This window comes from Typopeltis vanoorti, chromosome 15 (assembly GCF_054136105.1).
Source record: "Typopeltis vanoorti isolate ZY-2024b chromosome 15, IOZ_Tvanoo_1.0, whole genome shotgun sequence".
Classification (NCBI taxonomy): domain Eukaryota; kingdom Metazoa; phylum Arthropoda; class Arachnida; order Uropygi; family Thelyphonidae; genus Typopeltis; species Typopeltis vanoorti.
In genome coordinates this window covers 3694797-3715279 of record NC_143563.1, presented here as the reverse complement: position 1 = coordinate 3715279, position 20483 = coordinate 3694797, and the positions used below count along the sequence as shown (strand labels likewise).

The window sequence follows — 20483 nt, the reverse complement described above, 5'->3', positions numbered from 1 at the left end:
GGTGAGAGCAAGAACTGTCAATTAGTTCAAGGAGTGGTATGATAGACTTTGTGTTTCCTAGGAAGAACCTCCTGCAATGAGCCTCTTGACTCCATGGAGGTGTGAATAATAATAATAATAACCCCCTTAGTACAGCCTGCTGCTGCACCAAGAAAGACAGCTACAGGTGAGTATTCTTTCATTTATGTAACTTTCAAACAAACATTATGTTCTGGCACTCTTCCCCAAAATAAAAATAAAAGCCTCCTACTAGTATAATTAATGCACTTTAAGTATGTTAGTCATAATATTATGAATACATACTGTGTTTTATTATTAAGTTTTTAAAAAATAAAGGTATTGTGTTTGCTTTTTATATAGTTATATCGAAATATAGAACATTTGGAAATAAATGATAGTTTTTCCTTAAAAAATTATTATAATTTTCAGGGACCACCAGGTCCTTTTGGTCCAAAAGGAGAACCTGGAGAATCAGGAGAAGAGGTTAAGTTGTTTTTTTTTTTAAATAATTATTAATAGCTTTAACTTGCTATTTATTTTAGTATGTTTCAGATACTGAAATGTTCAATTATTTATTTATAAATTATTTAAATGGAATTTCTACCTCACAGTAGTGATATTTCCCCCCTGATATTTAGCCTGTCAGTTTTGCCTTTTATTTTTCGTTAGTTACTGTCTTCATTATCTTTTTTCTTTTTGGTTACAATTCCACGTTCATTTCCTTTTGTTATTATTTTTTTTTTCAGAGCTGATAATGTTAGAAAGTATGGTATAATGATCAATGTAGTTTGATCAACTCACTTCATATCGTTTAGTGCAGTGACAACATATATATATATATATTCATATTTATATATACTGACTATAACCGAGACTAGAATAACAATTAAATTTATATATATATAGAGATTTGAAACAAAAGGAAATGAACGTGGAATTGTAACCAAAAAGAAAAAAGATAATGAAGACAGTAACTAACGAAAAATAAAAGGCAAAACTATATATATATAAATATATATATATATATATATATATATATATAGCAATTCTAATCTTAATACACATATTAATGGTTTGATTGGTAAGAGATAAAATTCTTAATTCAGCCTTGGAGCTGTTTTGCAAGTGCAACAAATGTGCTGGTTTCATAGAAAGAGTGAGTGGTTGATTACTATAAATTGCTCTAAATATCTTGATTTCTATTATACATGATTTGTTTTTATTAATTATGCATTTCTATTACCGTATTTTTCGATAGATAACAAACGCATTATCTATACAAAAAAGTCTAAATTCGTTAAAAATGAACATGCGTGGTATACATTTGAAAGATGTGAGAGGTAAATCAAATGTAATAACAAAACTAAGGTAGAAGTATTACTTAATATTTATTGAACATTACACTATTCAAATCCAAAAAATCTTCATCAGACTCAATATTGAAAGAATCAATTGAGTTAAAAATTTTGTTTGGTATTTCTTCAGCTTCATAATCATTATCACTGGACACCACTGCAGTAAGTGACAAGCATCAATCCCACACAAGTTTTCTCTCAGAAACAAACAAAATTTAGCTACTTTTGCTTCCCAGTTGCATGGCAAATTTTGTCCAACACTAGTGGAGGAGCACACACTTAAATTGTTTCTCTAAATAAATCCAAAAATATAAGATGGATAGGCTTTGAAATCCTTTATATTATCATTTTGCGTTATCATTAGCATTATCATTAGCTACTTTTGCTTCCCAGTCGCACGGCAAATTTTGTCCAACACTAGTGGAGGAGCACACACTTAAATTGTTTCTCTTCATAAATCCAAAAATATAAGATGGGTAGGCCTTGAAAATCCTTTATATTATCATTTTGCGCAATTCTTTTTGATTCCTAACACATGGACAGTAGATATTCTCATACCTTTAGCTCTTTCACTAACAACCCAATCAAACAGTTTTTTCCCTATGGTTGGCCACAAGCACCTTCTAACCCTCATAGCACGTTACCACGTAAACATTTCAGGACTGTTTTAGCCTTTTACTATTCACGAACACTACTTTCTCCAACTGAACAATCTACCAGCTGCATGATTCCCTTTTTCCTTTGCTACTTGTACCACTTCAAGCTTGAACTGTGCTGTGTAGTATTTTCTCCGAGAATTACTTCTGTCTTCCATGTCGACCACTGCTACTAGCAGTGCACATGTTTTTAAAGAATTCCTCTGTTCTCTGTCTGTACTTCCTAACTCTACTGCTAGTTGGCACATGCACATTATCTATACAATAAAAGGAGTGATGAAAATGTTGGGGTGTGCGTTATACATTAGGTTAATAATAGAAATGCAATTGATATTAATATCCATAGAAAACTAATGAATATTATTATTATTATATATACGGGCATCTCCATTGACTCTGTAGACTGATAGCAGGAGGTTCATTTTACAAACATTAATCAACAATTGTCAATACCTGTACAGTATTTTTCATATTTTGCTTCAAATCATTCACCAACAAAGCACACACACAAAGCAAAAAATCTACTCCTCACTCCATTAATAATTCTTACTCAATTTACATGGATAACCTATAGTTTTCCTCACATTATTCATGTACTGAAATGAATTACAGGATTGTCCACGTCAATCCTGTAATTCCCCCCCCCCCAAAGCAACATATGTTTCTATCATATTTCCCCTTATCTAATCAACCATCTTCTGTATCTCACAAATCTTCAATCTCTCTCCTCATATGGAGCATCATACAGTTCTGCCACCATATTAGTTACTCATCTCTGAATCCATTCCACCTCATCCACATCTCCATGAAACCCAGTTAACCAAATCTGTGCACAATAATCCACTTGAGGCCTTATCAAAGCCTTTTAAACAGGAATAAGGGTGAGAAGGTTAAATAACATAGGTGTGAAATGGAAGAATAAAGAAATTAAGCATGCAATATAGAGAAAAAGGACATTATGGAGGTAGCATAAGAGAAGTGGAAATAACCAATTCAATGAGGACTACAAAGACCAGTCAAGGTGGGTGATTTGGTTGGTGAGGGTAGTTAAAGTGAGGATGAACAGGAGTTAGCTAATGAAGTCAAAAAGAATCCTAAGGAGTTTTTTCAATATGTAGCCAGCAAAAGAAAGAATGATTATGGAAGGATGACATTGATTGGAGAAAATGGTATAAAGACAGCTGTTGCAGAAGGTGTGGTGGAGATACTTAATGATCAGTTCATGGAGAGATTGAGAGCAGTTGATGATTGCGAAGAGACACTGACTGTAAGTGACCAAGAGGTGTATGGGGAGTTGAGCAAACTAAATGTAAATAAGGCTGTGGGACTTGATAATATATCACCACATATTCATTGGATTGGATTGAATTGGATACTGGCTATCTAATAGGTATCAACAAGTTGTGTATTGGGGAGCAATATCCAGGAAAAGGAAAGTCATTAGTGGTGTGCCTCAGGGATCTGTTTTAGGGCCATTACTGTTAAACTTTATATTAATGATATTGGTGAAGATTTGGATGGATATATTCAGTTGTTTGCAGATGATGCAAAGCTGGGACGAACCTTGAAGAGTAGAGAAGGTGTTGTGGCCTTACAAGAAGACTTGTATAAATTGAGTGATTGGGCAAAGGAATGGGGATGTGAGTTCAATGTTGTGAAATGTTTATTATTATTATTATTATTAAACAAGACCTCATGGAGTCAAAGACTCATCTAGGAGGTCCTTTTATCTCACACACATCTCATCATACCGGGTCTTAAACACATTCAAAGTCCTTGCAGACACCACACTCTCAGGCAAGGCATTCCAATCATTCACAACTCTGCACGAAAAAAACCTGCCTCTCACTCCCCTACTCACACCCTCTTTATACAGTTTCCAGGGATGACCTCTGGTTCTCCCCTGATCTCCCACTATTCGCTGTAGAACTTCTCCACCATTGATCCTATAGCAACCCCTTACCAACTTGTAGGTCTCTATCATATCTCCCCTCTTCCTTCTCTCCACTAGTCTCTGCAAATTACATCTTTTCAATCTTTCCTCATACTCGACATTCCAGAGGTCAGAAACTACCTTAGTCAGTCGCCTTTGGACCCTTTCCAACATCTCCTCATCCTTCTGAAAACCAGGTGACCAAATCTGGGCACAATAGTCCATGTGTGGCCTAATCAAAGCCTTATACAATGGAACAAGAATCTCCCTACTTCTACACGTCAGTGTCCTCCTCATCATTCCCAGAAGTCTTTGTGTTGTCTTCACAATTTTGGCGATGTGACCCCTAAATTTTAGATCCTTATCCACTATCACTCCCAGATCTCTTATTTCCTCTACTTCCAACAATATATTCTTACCAAGCATAAATTCTGCATCCCATCTTTGTTTTCCAAATTTTAAAACCTTACATTTTGCAACATTGAACTCACACCCCCATTTGCTTGCCCAATCACTCAATTTATTCAAGTCTTCTTGCAAGGCCACAACATCTTCACTACTCTTTATGGTTCTTCCCAACTTTGCATCATCTGCAAACAACTGAATATCTCCATCCAAATCTTCGCCAATATCATTAATATACAAGTTAAATAGTAATGGCCCTAAAACAGATCCCTGAGGCACTCCACTAGTGACTTTCCTTTTCCTGGATATTGCACCCCCATACACAACTTGTTGATACCTATCAGATAGCCAGTCTCCAATCCAATGCACTAATCTAATATCCAACCCCATCTGCTCTAGTTTGACTGTCAACTTATCATGAGGCACTCTATCAAAAGCTTTTGCGAAATCCAAGTATATTACTGTGTATCCTTCTCCTCTGTCCAAGGAAGCAGTCACTTTATTGTAATAAGTAAGTAGATTACTAAAACACGACCTCCCTTTAGCAAATCCATGCTGTCCATCAAAGATTATACCATTGTTGTCAACCCAACTCTGGATTCTAGCTCTCACAAGCTTCTCCAACAACTTAACCACAACACCCGACACACTGATAGGCCTATAGTTTGATGCTTGAGTTCGATCACCTCCTTTATGAAGTGGCACAATCTTGCCCTCCTTCCACTCTTTAGGGACTTGACCAAGTGCAAGACTCGTATTAAAAAAATATGTCAAGGCAGGTGTCAACTCTCTGGCACATTCCTTCAGAATACGCGGTGATATATTATCGAGTCCCACAGCCTTATTTACATCTAGTTTACTCAACTCCCCAAACACCTCTTGCTCACTTACAGTCAGTCTCTCCTCCCCATCATCAACTGCTCTTAATCTCTCCATGAAGTCACATTCACAAGATTGAAAGATCTTTATGAACTGCTCATTAAGTATCTCCACCACACATTCTGCAACAGCTGTCTTTATACCATTTCCTCCAATCAATGTCATCCTTCCATAATCATTCTTTCTTTTGCTGGCTACATATCGAAAGAACTCCCTAGGATTCTTTTTAGCTTCATTAGCTAACTGCTGTTCATACCTCTCTTTAGCTACTCTCACCAACCAAGTCACTCTCCTTGCCTGGTCTTTGTAGAACTCATGAAATTGGTTACTTCCACTTCTCTTATGCTGCCTCCACAATGCCCTTTTTCTCTGTATTGCATGCTTAATCTCTTTATTCATCCATCTCACACCTAACTTATTTAACCTTCTCACCCATGGTATACATTTAGACATTGCATCCACTAAATATTTTTTGAAAATCCCCCAAGCTGCATTGATCTCTTTTCCAGCTAACTCCTCATTCCATGCTACACCTGCAAGCTGTCTCCTGAGCTCTTCATAATCACCCCCCTTGTAGTTCCACATATACCCTTTTTTCACAGGGCTCCTTGCACTGCTGGCAACCACCCAAGTAATCACCTCATGGTCACTTTCACCAATTGGTGGATGATTTGATACCTCATTGATAATTACATCCTCCGATGAGATGACCAAATCCAAGACCCTTAATCCTCTTGTGCCCTCTGTTACATACTGTCTGAGGTAGTTATCCCTCAAAAACTCAAGAAACTCATTTTCTTTACTTCCAGTTGCTATCTCTTCATTCCAGTCTATATTGCCATAATTAAAATCACCCATAATGATCACCCTTTTCTTATTTGCTTGGCTTATTTGACTATACATTTCACTATCACCACCATCCACATTACCAGGTCTATAACAACATCCCACCAAGTATTTGATTCTATTCACCTCTATCTCACACCATACTGCCTCAAAACCACTGGCCCCATTTCCCCCTTGCATCTCTACCTTGTATGGACATAACTCTTTCTCTATCATCAATAGCACTCCCCCTCCCTTTTTACCCCTTCTATCCTCACGAAACACATCATACCTTTCCATCTCTATTCCTGTCAGGATGTCATCCTCATCTAACCATGTCTCACTTATTCCGACAATCTCTGGGTGCACAGACGCAATTAGTGCAACCATTTCATCCGCCTTGTTTCTTATACTTCTAGCATTGGTATACAAACACAACAACTCATTTCTGGATCTACAGCTAGTTCCACTGATACCACTCACTCGATGTGATCTCTCCATGCTGGACTGGGGCCATTTCCCTTTCTGCTTCTTCATTTTAGAACCCTTTGCAATTCCATCTGTTTCCTTTTGATCCCTGATCATCCCATTACTTTCCTGCCTACACATTCTCTCACCTCCTCTTGGAGCATCCACCTTTCTCACGCTGTGTATCCCTGTCCACCCTGAGCCTCCCCGTTTCCCTGCTCCTCTTGCACACCCATTCTCTCATTATCTATACTCATACCACTCACTTCCACATTCATTTCCACTCCTTCAATCTCTCCTGTCTTACTCTCCTGCTCTTCCACATCACTCCCCTCTTGATCTGATTCATTCTCTCTATTCACTTCTCTACCTTCCAGCAGCAGTCTCTCCAAGCGACTCACACCATAACCACTCAAATGCAGTCCATCGCTCCCATACAGCTCACTTCGTCCCTCAAACTCATTCCACACATTAACAAACTGTACTCCCATCTCCTCACACATTTCAGCCAGAATATCATTCATAATCCTTGCTCTCCGCCTCATTTCACCACAATCATACCTAGGCAACACACTGACCACCCTTCCTGTCACACTATTCTCCTTTATCTTTCCAAGCAGTCTCCTGACATTCATTTTGACATGCTCTTTGTTCTCTCTCAAATCATTTGTTCCAATTAATACAATTAACTCTTTTGCTCGTTCCCGCCTCATGTTCAATGCCTCAATCACTCTACTCATTTTACCGCCTGGAAAACATACCTTGTGCATTTTATCCTCTAGCACACCTTTAATAATGGAGTCGCCATACAACGCCACTCGCTCATCTTTTGTTAACTCTTTCATGCCATCATGATTTATTTTAATAGTTTTGACCTGCATTCTCTTAATTTCATTCCGCATCCATTTCATTTCTTGCTTCATCCAATCCAATTCACCTTCTGAACCTCGCGACACATTCACTCTATCATTAAATCTTTCTAACTTTCTAACTCTCGACCCTCTCTTCTCACTTTCCCTCTCATTCATCCTTCTTTGTTTCCGTACTTTCGGTCCAACATACGTCCAACTTTCACTGTCATTCTTCTCACTTTCACTCTCACATATCTTTCTTTGTTTCCGTACTTTCGGACTAACATGCGTCCAACTTTCGCTATCATTCTTTTCACTTTTACTGTCATTCATCTTTCTTTGGTTTAGTACTTTCGTTCCAACATGCGTCCAACTTTCGCCATCAGTCATTCTTTTTTCGCTATCATTCATTCTTTCGATTTTTTTTACTTGCGGTTTCTGCACCACGCCATTTCTACTTTCATTCGTTCTCTCAATTTCGTTTCTTTCCGCCTCACTTTCGTCCCTTTTAACATCCGTTATTGTTGTCAAATCGCTCTTTTTCTTTTTTCCTGATTTTTTAACATTTTTTCGCCTGTCTTTCTCGCCATTCTCTTTCAAACGTGCACTCACGACACAATCGGTACTAGCACTTTCTGTCATCAACTTCATATTCGCATTCATCAATTCCTCGTTCAGGTCACATTTCGCACACACCCTTCTTCCATCCGCACTAAACATCCACAAATCATTTATGTAATCGAAGGAATACATATAACAGACCTCACACTTAACGAACCTACTGAAATCCAAATTAAAATTATGGAATGACAATGCAGCCGCCATTTTTTTTTTTCTGCAGGTTACTAGGTCTAGGTGACTGAATGTGACTGAATGTAAGGTTTTAAAATTTGGGAAACAGAAATAGAATGCACAATTTATGCTTGGTGAGGATATATTGTCAGAGGTGGAGGAAATAAGAGGTCTGGGGGTGATACTGGATAAGGTTCTGAAATTTAGAGGACACATAGCCAAAATTGTGAAGACAACACAAAGTCTTCTAGGAATGATGCGGAGGACTCTGACATGTAGAAATAGGGAGATTCTTGTTCCATTATATCAGGATGGGGTGCTTAAGGGTCAAAGCTATATAACTGAGAGGAGACTTTTACATAGTCTTTAAAGGAATGCTGAGAACTGATCAGTGCTTCTGACCTAATCTCCAGTCATCACCTTTTCCTGTTGCACCCTCTTAGGTATCTACGTGGATACTGAACGAACGAGGATGGGCTGGCAATTTGGGATTTACCCGACCAAATTGTATTCTTATTGCCTTAAACCAAAATAAAAAATGATGGTACAGCATGACAGAATTTCATGCCAGCTGGGGCATCACCTGGTTAAACAAGGCCCCCCGTTGTTTTCACCACAGAACCAGGGAAACAGCGAAAAGTCAGCTACTGATACAAATCCTAAAACCCACCCCCAACTCAATATCAGCAGAGTTCAAGATCAGTACTATCAACATAAGATGCCTGAATGGCTAAGAAATCGATCTAGCTGAGGAATTGGATAAGTACCAGATCGGCATAATAGGGGTGACTGAAACAAAAAAAGGCAAAGACTGTGAGATCTTTCCGAGCAATAAATACAAAATGTTATATTCAGGCAATAACAATCAAGGAAAATAAGTAGTAGCCATAGTATTCAACACAAAATACAAGGCTAATCTTCTTGAATGGCAGGTAATCTCAAATATAGTGATGTGGGCAAATATGAGAATGGGGAACTGGACAATGAGACTTATTTCTGCCTATGGTCCCACAGTAGGTTCTGCTTAGGTAGAAGTGGAGGAATTTTATGAAGCTTTAGAGAAAGCAACTGACACAATGAAAAAGAAAAAGTTGGTCCTTGTTAGGGATCTTAATAACAGAGCAGGAAATGGATATTAAAGGGATAAAAATCCTATGTTGTTATATAGCCAGTAAGTGAAACTCAAGATCGAGAACTACGATTTATGAGTTTTAATGCCGAAAACTATCGGCGAAGGCAATTCGAAGCAAAGGTGGAGCAAACTCCCTCACTATTCTTGATATTCTCTCATAATGTAAAACACAGCTCCTAGGAGATGTAATATTGCCATTACATTATGAAGAGAGGTCACTACCCAGACCGGTTTCAACCTTTTTTGAGGTCTCATCAGTGAGTAGGTAGACCTGGAAGATATCAAAGCTTAGTGAAAATAACTTATGTACCTTCACTATACGAATGCCATAAAGGTGTGCTTATATTTTGTAATTAAAAGGAAAAGCCAAATGGCTAGTTTTCTGGCAACTTAACAGATATTAAAGGGATAAAAATCCTATGTTGTTATATAGCCAGTAAGTGAAACTCAAGATCGAGAACTACGATCTATGAGTTTCAATGCCGTAAATTATCGGCGAAGGCAATTCGAAGCAAAGGTGGAGCAAGCTCCCTCACTATTCTTGATATTCTCTCATAATGTAAAACACAGCTCGTAGTTCACAACTCAAGATCGTAGTTCTCGATCTTGAGTTTCACTTACTGGTTATATAACAACATAGGATTTTTATCCCTTTAATATCTGTTAAGTTGCTAGAAAACTAGCCATTTGGCTTTTCATTTTAATTACAAAATATACGCACACCTTTATGGCATTCGTATAGTGAAGGTATGTAAGTTCTTTTCACTAAGCTTTGATATCTTCCAGGTCTACCTACTCACTGATGAGACCTCAAAAAAGGTTGAAACCGGTCTGGGTAGTGACCTCTCCTCATAATGTAATGACAGTATTACATCTCCTAGGAGCTGTGTTTTACATTATGAGAGAATATCAAGAATAGTGAGGGAGCTTGCTCCACCTTTGCTTCGAATTGCCTTCGCCGATAGTTTTCGGCATTGAAACTTATAGATCGCAGTTCTCGATCTTGAGTTTCACTTACTGGCTATATAACAACATAGAATTTTTATCCCTTTAATATCTATTAAGTTGCCAGAAAACTAGCCATTTGGCTTTTCATTTTAATTACAGAGCAGGAAATGATTGTCAGACATACAAAAATATATTGGGAAAATTTGGAGAAAAGAGCAAAGCTAATAATAATGGCAAATACCTATTGGATTACTGCTCAGGACATGGACTGGTTATTACTAACACCATATTCCAATATAAAAATGTGCACAAATTTACATGGAGAGAAGAGGCAAAGAATAGTGATAGAATAGAGGCAAAAAATAAAGAATAGAGGCAAAGAAAAGTGATATAAAAAATGTTCCCTACGTTGATAGATTGAGAGCTTGTGGATTGCAGAGATTGGTTGATAGGCGAAGAAGAGGGGATATGATAGAAACATTCAAATTACTAAAAGGTTTTTATAGGATTGATGCAGGGGAAATGTTTCAGCTGTGTGATAGTGATGGAAGAACAAGAGGTCATCTCTGGAAATTAAAGAAGAGTGTGGTTAACAAAGGTGTCAGAACAAGGTTTTTTGCCTGGAGGGTGGTGAATGAGTGGAATTCATTGCCTGACTTTGTTGTGAGCTCTTCATCTGTAAATGAATTCAAGAAGAGATATGACAGATATTGTTTTGCTAGTTTGGGTCTCCCGCGATGAGTCTACTGACTCCATGGAGATACCCGTAATAATAATAATAAGAACTGTCTCAATGACTATGTTATTGTTGATAATGATGTTTTCTCCCTGGTACAGGACACCAGAGTGTACAGAGGATTTGAAATTGGAAGTGATCACCATTTAGTCTTGAGCAGGATAAAATTGAATTTCATACTGAAAAGAGTAACATGTAGGAAAATTTTAAAGCGAATAAACGTTGAGTAGCTCTCAGATGTGAACTGTAGACTAAAATATGCAAACATTATTGAAGTAAAATTGAAAGAGTTTGAGAATACGAACCAAACTTTGGAGATTCAGTGGCAAAACTTGAAGAAAACACCAATTGATTCAGCCAGAGAGGCATGTGGTGAGGTTGTCTGCAAGGATAGAAAAATAAGAACTCCATGGTGGACACAGGAAGTTAAAGAGGCATTGAAGGAAAAGAAAAAAGCATGTCAAAATTTCCTGGCAAATAAGTCAGCTTGTGCTCTTAGAGAATACAGAGAAAAATGTAAGAAAGCTAAACACTGTGTAAAACTAGCTAAACAAATGTCATGGGAGAATTTTGGTAAGAACATAGAAAATAAATATCAAGAAGGTGGAAAGATATTCTGGAGGTAGTTGAAGAAGCTCAGAAATTGAGGAATTAGAGATTATAAAGGTGACATGAAAACAGGAGAAAAAGCTGTCCTTGAAGTATGAAGTAATTACTTCAAAAAATTGCTAAATATAACAAACAGTGATGACAGCACAGTGTTAAAACACACTGAGCATGCATGCAATCAGGAATGCATATCCATACTTGAAGTAAAAAAAGCCATCAAAAGCCTGAAATGTGGAAAGGCAGCAGGAGTAGACCAGAAATGCTCAAGTATGGAGGTATAAAAGTCTTACAGTTGCTGCACTGCATAGTTCAGAAGGCCTGACCAGAGGGATGAATTCCAGATGATTAGAGTAGAGCTCTCATAGTATCCATATATAAAAAGGGAAATAAAAGTGAATGTGAGAATTATGGAGATATTTCTCTACTGAGTGTTCCTGGTAATATATATGCAACTGTACTTGAGAAATGGTTGAGAAGGATTGTGGATGTGAAGCTTGCTGAAGAACAAGCTGGATTCAGGCCAAATAGAGGCTGTCAGAATCAGATATTCACTTTACGACAGATAGTTGAGAAATCATGGGAATATAACAAAGATCTGTATTTAAGTTTTGTAGAACTGGAAAAGGCATATGACAAGGGCCAAGAGAGAAACTGTTCAAAATGCACAGTTACTTGGTGTCAATGAGGCATTATATCAAGCAATACTTAGTCTTTATTTGAGTTGTAAATCAGTAGTTAGAATTGAAGGAAGTACAGGAAGATAGTTTAATGTTAAATCTGGTGTGAGACAAGGATGTACATTATCCCCTCTGTTATTCATTATCTATATGGATCACATTATGAAGGAAAGTGTTATTAAACCTGATGTCAAAATGGGAGATGTTAATCTGAGCTCTTTACTTTATGTGGATGATGTTATACTTCTAAATAAATCCACTACAAGTCTGCAAGATTCCTTGACTAAAGTGAATAAGTGCTGTAATAGATATGGTATGAAGGTCAGCAATAAAAAGACAAAGACAATGAAAATAGGCAGAAAAACATTGAAAATATCAACTGCATTGTGAATGGAGAACCTATAGAACAAGTAAAACATTTCAGCTACTTAGGCATGATTTTTAGTGAAGATGGTAAATTAAATATGGAAATAACAACAGAATCAGTAAAACTGGTATGATAGGAAGTCAACTGAATAAATTTATATGAAATAAGAGAGAAATTAGCCAAAACACCAAGTTTGCTGTATACAAGACAGTATTCATGCCAATTTTAACTTATGGATCTGAGAGCTGGGTCAGAAGTAAAACACTTGACCAAACACTAGAGCCTGCAGTTATGAGAGTCCTCAGAAAGATTGGGGCATGAACAGATTTCATTAATGACAATATCATATTAAAAACAAGGATATTAGGAAAGAACTTGACATTGTCAGCATTCAGGAATGTGTTAGCAGGGCTAATCTCATGTGGTATGTTCACTTAAACAGAATGGGTGAGGAAAGATTAGTAAAATAAGTGTTCTCTGCCAGGTTGGCAGGGAAATGACCCAACGGAAGAGCAAGATATTATTATTATCAACACACCCGACCTCCATGGAGTCAGAGACTCATCGTGGGAGGTACTCACTATTGCATACAATGCTCATCCAACTGCGTCTTAAAATGATTCAATGTGTCCACATCCACAACACACTCAGGCAATGCATTCCACTCAGAAACCACCCTCCATGCAAAGAACCTGCTTCTCACTCCTTTGCTCATACCCTCTTTATAGAGTTTCCAGCAATGGCCTCTTGTTCTACTTCCCTCTCCAATTCTATGAAAAATCTCTTCCATGTCTACCTGATAACAACCCCTGACCAGTTTATATGTCTCAATCATATCCTCCCTCTTCCTCCTATTCACGAGGCTCTGCAACTTACATTCTCTCAATCTGTCTTCATACTCCACATTCCAAAGACCACTGACTACCTTTGTGAATCTTCTCTGTACCCTTTCCAACATATCCTCGTCACCATGAAAACCCGGTGACCAAACCTGTGCACAATAATCCATATGAAGCCCGATCAAGGCCTTATAAAATGGAATCATAACCTCTCTATTTCTGCATGTTAGGGTTCTCCGCATCATTGCCATTATTCGATGTGATGTCTTCACAACTTGTGAAATGTGGCCCCTGAATTTCACATCTTGTCCACATTCACTCCTAGATCTCTCATCTCCTCTACTTCCGTTAAAGTTTCCCCACCAAGTGTGTACTTTGCATCCCATTGTTGCTTACCAAATCTCAAAACCCTTACACTAGGCAACATTGAACTGATTGTTCCACTTACCTGCCCATTCGTGCAATCTATTCAAGTCCTCTTGTAAGGCATTAACATCAGTCTGATTGTGCATTGCTCTCCCCAGTTTTGCATCATCTGCAAACAGCTGGATATCACTAGTTAAACCCATCCCAATATCATCAACATACAAACTGAACAACAATGGCCCCAAAACTGACCCCTGTGGTACACCACCGGTGACCTTTCTCTTTTGAGATACTGCAACCCCATATACAACTTTCTGATACCTATCTGACAGCCAGTCACTGATCCAACACAGAAGTCTATTATCCAATCCCATCTGTTTCAATTTATTTAAGAGCTTCTCATGTGGCAGTCTATCAAAAGTCTTTGCAAAATCCAAGTACACCACTGTTTATGCATCTCCTTTGTCCAAGGTATTTGTCACCTTGTTATAGTACATAAATTAGTGAAACATGATCTCCCCTTGACAAACCCATGCTGATAACCACAGAGAATACTGCTGTTATCAACCCATTTCTGTATCCTACTTTTCACCAATCTCTCCAGGACCTTCACCACAACTCCAGATATACAGACCGGTCTATAATTTGAAGCTACAGCCTTATCACCGCCTTTATGCAATGGAACAATTTTACCCTCCTTCCATTCCCTTGGAACCTGTGCTGTTGCAAAACTCTTGTTAAATAGGCATTGTTGTTGGCAGTAGGTGGAGAAGTGCTATCCAAGCAGCTAAAACACTACCTGGTGCATACTGTGGGACAGATCATGAATTATTAATAGCTGAAGTAAAATTGAAATTAAGGGCTAAGAAAAAAACAAAAGGACAGTATCAGATTTGATTTAGATCCTATAATTAAGCATTTAAATTAGAAGTTGGTAAGAAATTAAAAAGTTTGCAGAAGACAGGAAGAGAATTATTATTATTATTATTATTATTATTAAACAAGACCTCATGGAGTGAAAACTCATCTAGGAGGTCCTTTTATCTCACACACATCTCATCATACCGGGTCTTAAACACATTCAAACTCCTTGCAGACACCACACTCTCAGGCAAGGCATTCCAAATACAGTATACTTTGTACAGTATCAATCCACAATATAGGTGGATTGATACTGTACAAAGTGCCTTAGACGATAGAAATATAAGATCAGATAATGTTTGAGTCTTGACAAGTAACAGACTGATTTGGAGGAAAATTGTAGATAGGAAGTTAGTAATGATGTAATTTTTAATGTAGTACTATCATATCCTGTACACCCCTTGAGGGTAAATATCAGGAATTTGATGATGATGAGTTATCAAGATGTTCTCTTACTCAGGAAGAGATCTCAGTATTAGCAAAAGTTATGAATATGCTGTCTCTCTCTGAATAGGTTACTCTTATGAAATTTTTCATCTTATAGACAGAGACTTATGTTCATTTCCTTCTGAGACTGCTAACAAAGTCTGTTTTCATGTAGCCATGAATATCTTCAAATTCTAGTAGCAAGGCTTATACGTTGGTCAGACATAACTGGTGATTAGTTTACGGAATTAACAACGCATATTAAGCATATTAATTAAAGGTAACTTTAATGAATAACTTCTATATTTCGGCAACGTCACATTGCCATCTTCAGGAACATAAAGATATGGTATGTGCACGCAGGCACTAACACAAAGCAAATGAGGAAGAAAGCAAGAAACTAATATTGTTCCTAAAGTCCTAATGGTGCCATCTAGTGGGCTAATTTGATAGTTTTGGCAGTGCACGCAGGCACTAACACAAAGCAAATGAGGAAGAAAGCAAGAAACTAATATTGTTCCTAAAGTCCTAATGGTGCCCTCTAGTGGGCTAATTTGATAGTTTTGGCAGTTGGGTTGAAGTTCTCATAATGTAAGTCTCCCAAATTTGGAGTAGTTTCATGCACCCAAATTTGTTGAGATTAGGAACGTTTTTTAGAGCTGCTGAAGTTTCTTTGAATAATCTTTCGTATTTAAACTTGCTGCGATGAATTATTTTTGTTTTCTTCCAACGAATTTTATGGTGGGTATCTAAGGCATGGTCTGCCAGCCCAGAGCGGCTGTACTGGTGGAACCGGATGTAGTCTTTGTGTTCTGAAATCCTGATATTTGTTGTTCTGCCTGTTTGGCCAAAGTAGGACAATTTGCAGCTGCAAGGGACCTGTTATACACCAGGTAGGTCTAGGGGAAGTGGTTGGTCTTTGGTAGAGCGGATAAGGGATGCCAACTTTTTATATGGTTTGTAACAGGAAGTAAGGTCATATTTTTTGAGGGTATTGGTTATTTTCTCAGAGGTGCCCTGGATGTAGGGGATGGTGATAGACCTGGTGTAATCTTTATTGTGGAGGGGGGGGGGGAGGGGGATTGTGGTTTACTGGTTTTAGTATTTTTTGGATTTTTTTGGGGTTATAGCCATTGGCTAAGAAAGTTTTGAGGATGTGGTTTAGTTCAGTAGTTAGGGCCTTGTCATCTGAGCAGATTAATTTTGCCCTGTTATATAGTGTTTTTATAACTCCATATTGTTGTGAGTGGGGGGGGGACTGCTGGTGAATGTATCTGCCAGCATGGGTGGGTTTTCTGTGAACAGAGAAAACCAAAGATCCTTGGTCAATACTTCATGACGTCTCGTGCACATCGGCAAAAAAAGAATTCGAAAAAATACAAAGTCGGCACTTGAAAAAATACGAAAACCTGACAAAAAATTCTACCTCCTTACCACAGCCACCACTCAACACTGTAGTCAACCTCTCGTTGGCAGTTTTAAAGCCTGAAGCACTCAACGCACTTTCACGTGGTCACAATTTCGCCCTTGCTCCTAAAAGAATACCTGCCAAAGAAATCATGATCCAGATAGAACGTGGGATTCGCAACCTGCCTCACCATATCGCCAACAACGTTAGACTGGATGTAGTCGGTGTTCTCACTAAAGCCAAACCTCCAAAAACCAACTTATCCAAAAACGAATATGCTGCCCTACAAGAATTGAAAAACAACAAAAAAATAGTAATCACTAGGGTGGATAAGGGAAATGCCACTGTGGTGCTCAATCAAAAAGACTACAAAGGTAAGCTAACTGCTTTAGTACTAGACCGTACGACTTACCTCCCTATTGAATATAATCCGACCAGCTCTCAGATTAGAACTCTCCACAGACTCCTTAAGAAGGTCACTTCTTGGCCTGTGGAAGTCACCAACAAACTAAAACCTTATAACTCTAGACCCCCCCGATTATATGGACTCCCAAAAATACATAAACAAAATGTCCCATTGCATCCCATAGTGGATGGCATTGATTCCCCCACATATAAATTAGTCAAACATTTAGCCAAAACGCTCACACACTACACTGGCAACACACCATCACACATAAAAAACTCAGCCCACTTTAAAGCCAGTATAGAAAACCTCACACTCCAACACACTGTCATAATGGTCAGTTTTGACATCTCCTCCCTATTCACTAATGTCCCACTCAAAGAAACCCTAGAGCTCATCCAAGCCAAGTTTCTTCCCGATATCTCAGCCCTATTTCAGTTCACAATGAACTCAGGCTCTTTTGTTTGGCAAGGAAAGTTCTACAAATAGATAGAGGGGACAGCCATGGGTTCACCGCTTTCCCCACCCTTGGCCAATTTCTTTATGGAGCCATTTGAAGAGAAAGCCTTAAACTCTGCCCCACAAAAACGCAATATTTGGCTTTGTTATGTGGATGATGTGTTTGCTATTTGGCCACATGGCTCAGACACACTCCACTCCTTCCTAACATACTTAAACAACCAACACCTCAGAGTCCAGTTCACCTTAGAAAAAGAGGAAAACAACACCCTCCCCTTCCTAGACACTTTAATCACCCGCCAGCTTGATGGATCTTTGGTTTTCTCTGTTCACAGAAAACCCACCCATACTGGCAGATACATTCACCAGCAGTCCCCCCCCCCCCCCTCACAACAATATGGGGTTATAAAAACACTATATAACAGGGCAAAATTAATCTGCTCAGATGACAAGGCCCTAACTACTGAACTAAACCACATCCTCAACACTTTCTTAGCCAATGGCTATAACCCCAAAAAAATCCAAAAAATACTAAAACCAGTAAACCACAATCCCCTCCCTCCACAATAAAGATTACACCAAGTCTATCACCATCCCCTACATCCAGGGCACCTCTGAGAAAATAACCAATATCCTCAAAAAATATGACCTTACTTCCTGTTACAAACCATATAAAAAGTTGGCATCCCTTATCCGCTCTACCAAAGACCAACCACTTCCCCTAGACCTACCTGGTGTATACCAGGTAGGTCTTGGGGAAGGTATACACCTGGTGTATACCTTCAAGGTATACACCTGATGCAAGGGCAAGGTATACACCTGGTGTATACCAGGTGTATACTTTGCAGCTGCAAATTGTCTGACTTTGGCCAAACAGGCAGAACAACAAATATCAGGATTTCAGAACACAAAGACTACATCCGGTTCCACCAGTACTGCCGCTCTGGGCTGGCAGACCATGCCTTAGATACCCACCATAAAATTCGTTGGAAGAAAACAAAAATAATTCATCGCAGCAAGTTTAAATACGAAAGATTATTCAAAGAATCTTCAGCAGTTCTAAAAAACGTTCCTAACCTCAACAAATTTGGGTGCATGAAACTACCCCAAATTTGGGAGACTTACATTATGAGAACTTCAGCCCAACTGCCAAGACTACCAAATTAGCCCGCCAGAGGGCACCATTAGGACTTTAGGAACAATATTAGTTTCTTGCTTTCTTTCTCATTTGCTTTGTGTTAGTGCCTGCGTGCACATACCCTATCTTTATGTTCCTGAAGATGGCAATGTGACGTTGCCGAAATATAGAAGTTATTCATTAAAGTTACCTTTAATTAATATACTTTATATGCGTTGTTAATTCCGTAAACTAATCACCAGTGATTATCTTCAAAGCAAAACTACCACCTTCTAACCTAACACCGTCAGAATTTAATGCACTTAATTTTCTAAAAAAAGACAATAATCTTATTTTTAACTGGGCTAACAAGAGCAAAGCGGTAGTCATGAAGGATAGGCGATAATATTTTTAGAAGATTTCCTTAATGCTATTTGATTTCTCTACTTATCATTCCCTCTCATCAGATCCAACTTTCAACTAAATTAATAAAGTCAATAAATTGATTGATAATATCTCCATTTTGGATGATGACTTAACAAAAACAATTTAATCTTTTATGCTTATCCATCCAGTTATATAGTCTCCCCAATATCTATAAACTAGGTGTTCATTAAGACCAATAGCAGATTTTATCAGCTGTTATTTGTTGCTATCTTCATGTACTGGAAAATCAGCTGCTCACATCAAGAACTGCTTAGATTTTAAAACAAAAATTTATAATCTTCATTTAGAATCTTCAGATATTATAATTTCATGATTTAGTATCTCTCTCTTATCATGAACATTCCTTTGACAGATACTATTAACTCAGAAGATTGCTGCAATACTGAGAAGGACGCTGACCTGCATAGATAAGAGTTATCATTCCATTGTATAAGGCCCTGATCAGACCACACTTAGACAATTGTTCTCAGATTTGGTCCCCAGGATTTGAAGGGGATAAATTGACTGTGGAAAGGGTACAGATGCAGATAACAAAGATAGTTTCAGGACTGTACAATGTGAGTTATGAGGATTGACTGAGGGAATGTGGACTGCAGAGTTTGGTGGATAGAAGGAGGAGAGGTGATATGATTGAGACTTTTGAACTGTTGAGAGGCAGTTACAGGATAGACATTGGCGAGTTCTTTCACTTGATGGAGCAGTGGGAAGGAGCGATGACAAGGGTCCATCCCTGGAAGTTACAAAAGGAGGCAAGAGGGTGAGGAGTGGTTTCTTTGCATGGAGGGTGGTTGAACCTTGGAATGCATTGTCTAAGAGAGTGGTTGGAGTGGGGTCGGTTAATGGGCTCAAGGAGTGGTATGATAGACTTTGTATTTTCTAAAAACGACCTCCCACAATGAGACTTTTGACTACATGGAGGCCTGGATGATGATAATAATATTATCGAACTTTTTGACGTTGTAATCCACTCTAGTGATTTCAGTGTACAAGACAAATTATAGCAATGGATTGAAGACACGGTTATGGACAGTCCCTTTTCTCCTACTCTTGCCACAACATGGAGAATTTCGAAGACTGTCTCCTTAGAGACATTATTCATAAACCTGCAGTATGTATAGAATGTGGATGATATTTTTGCAATATGGAATGGTTCACCATCAGATTTGAAACTATTCTCAAAAATAATGTTTCACACTAGAACTCAATTTATCTTAAAGGGGAGAAAAACAATCAGCTAGCATTTATAGATATATTAATTCTTCATCAACTGGATTTTAATTTTACAATTTTAAATTTTTTTGAAAAGAAACAACACATGCTGATTGTCATATCCATGCTACTTCTCATCATGAACCCAGTTAAAAAATTGGAACTATTTAGACCTTATTACACTGTACTCATAATACATGCTCCGCTGAAGACTTTCTACAGCTGGAATTGAATTATATCAAATCTATCTTT

The 20483-nt window shown here is 38.1% G+C and overlaps 1 protein-coding gene across 1 annotated transcript in view; it reads left to right on the top strand.

The window, feature by feature from the left end:
• Positions 1-20483, top strand: part of LOC150098313 (uncharacterized) — a 571066-nt gene that overhangs the window by 204688 nt on the left and 345895 nt on the right. Inside the window, exon 11 of the mRNA XM_090405143.1 lies at positions 430-483. Within this exon, the coding sequence (XP_090261269.1) occupies positions 430-483 (54 nt within the window). The remainder of the gene's footprint in view (positions 1-429; positions 484-20483) is intronic.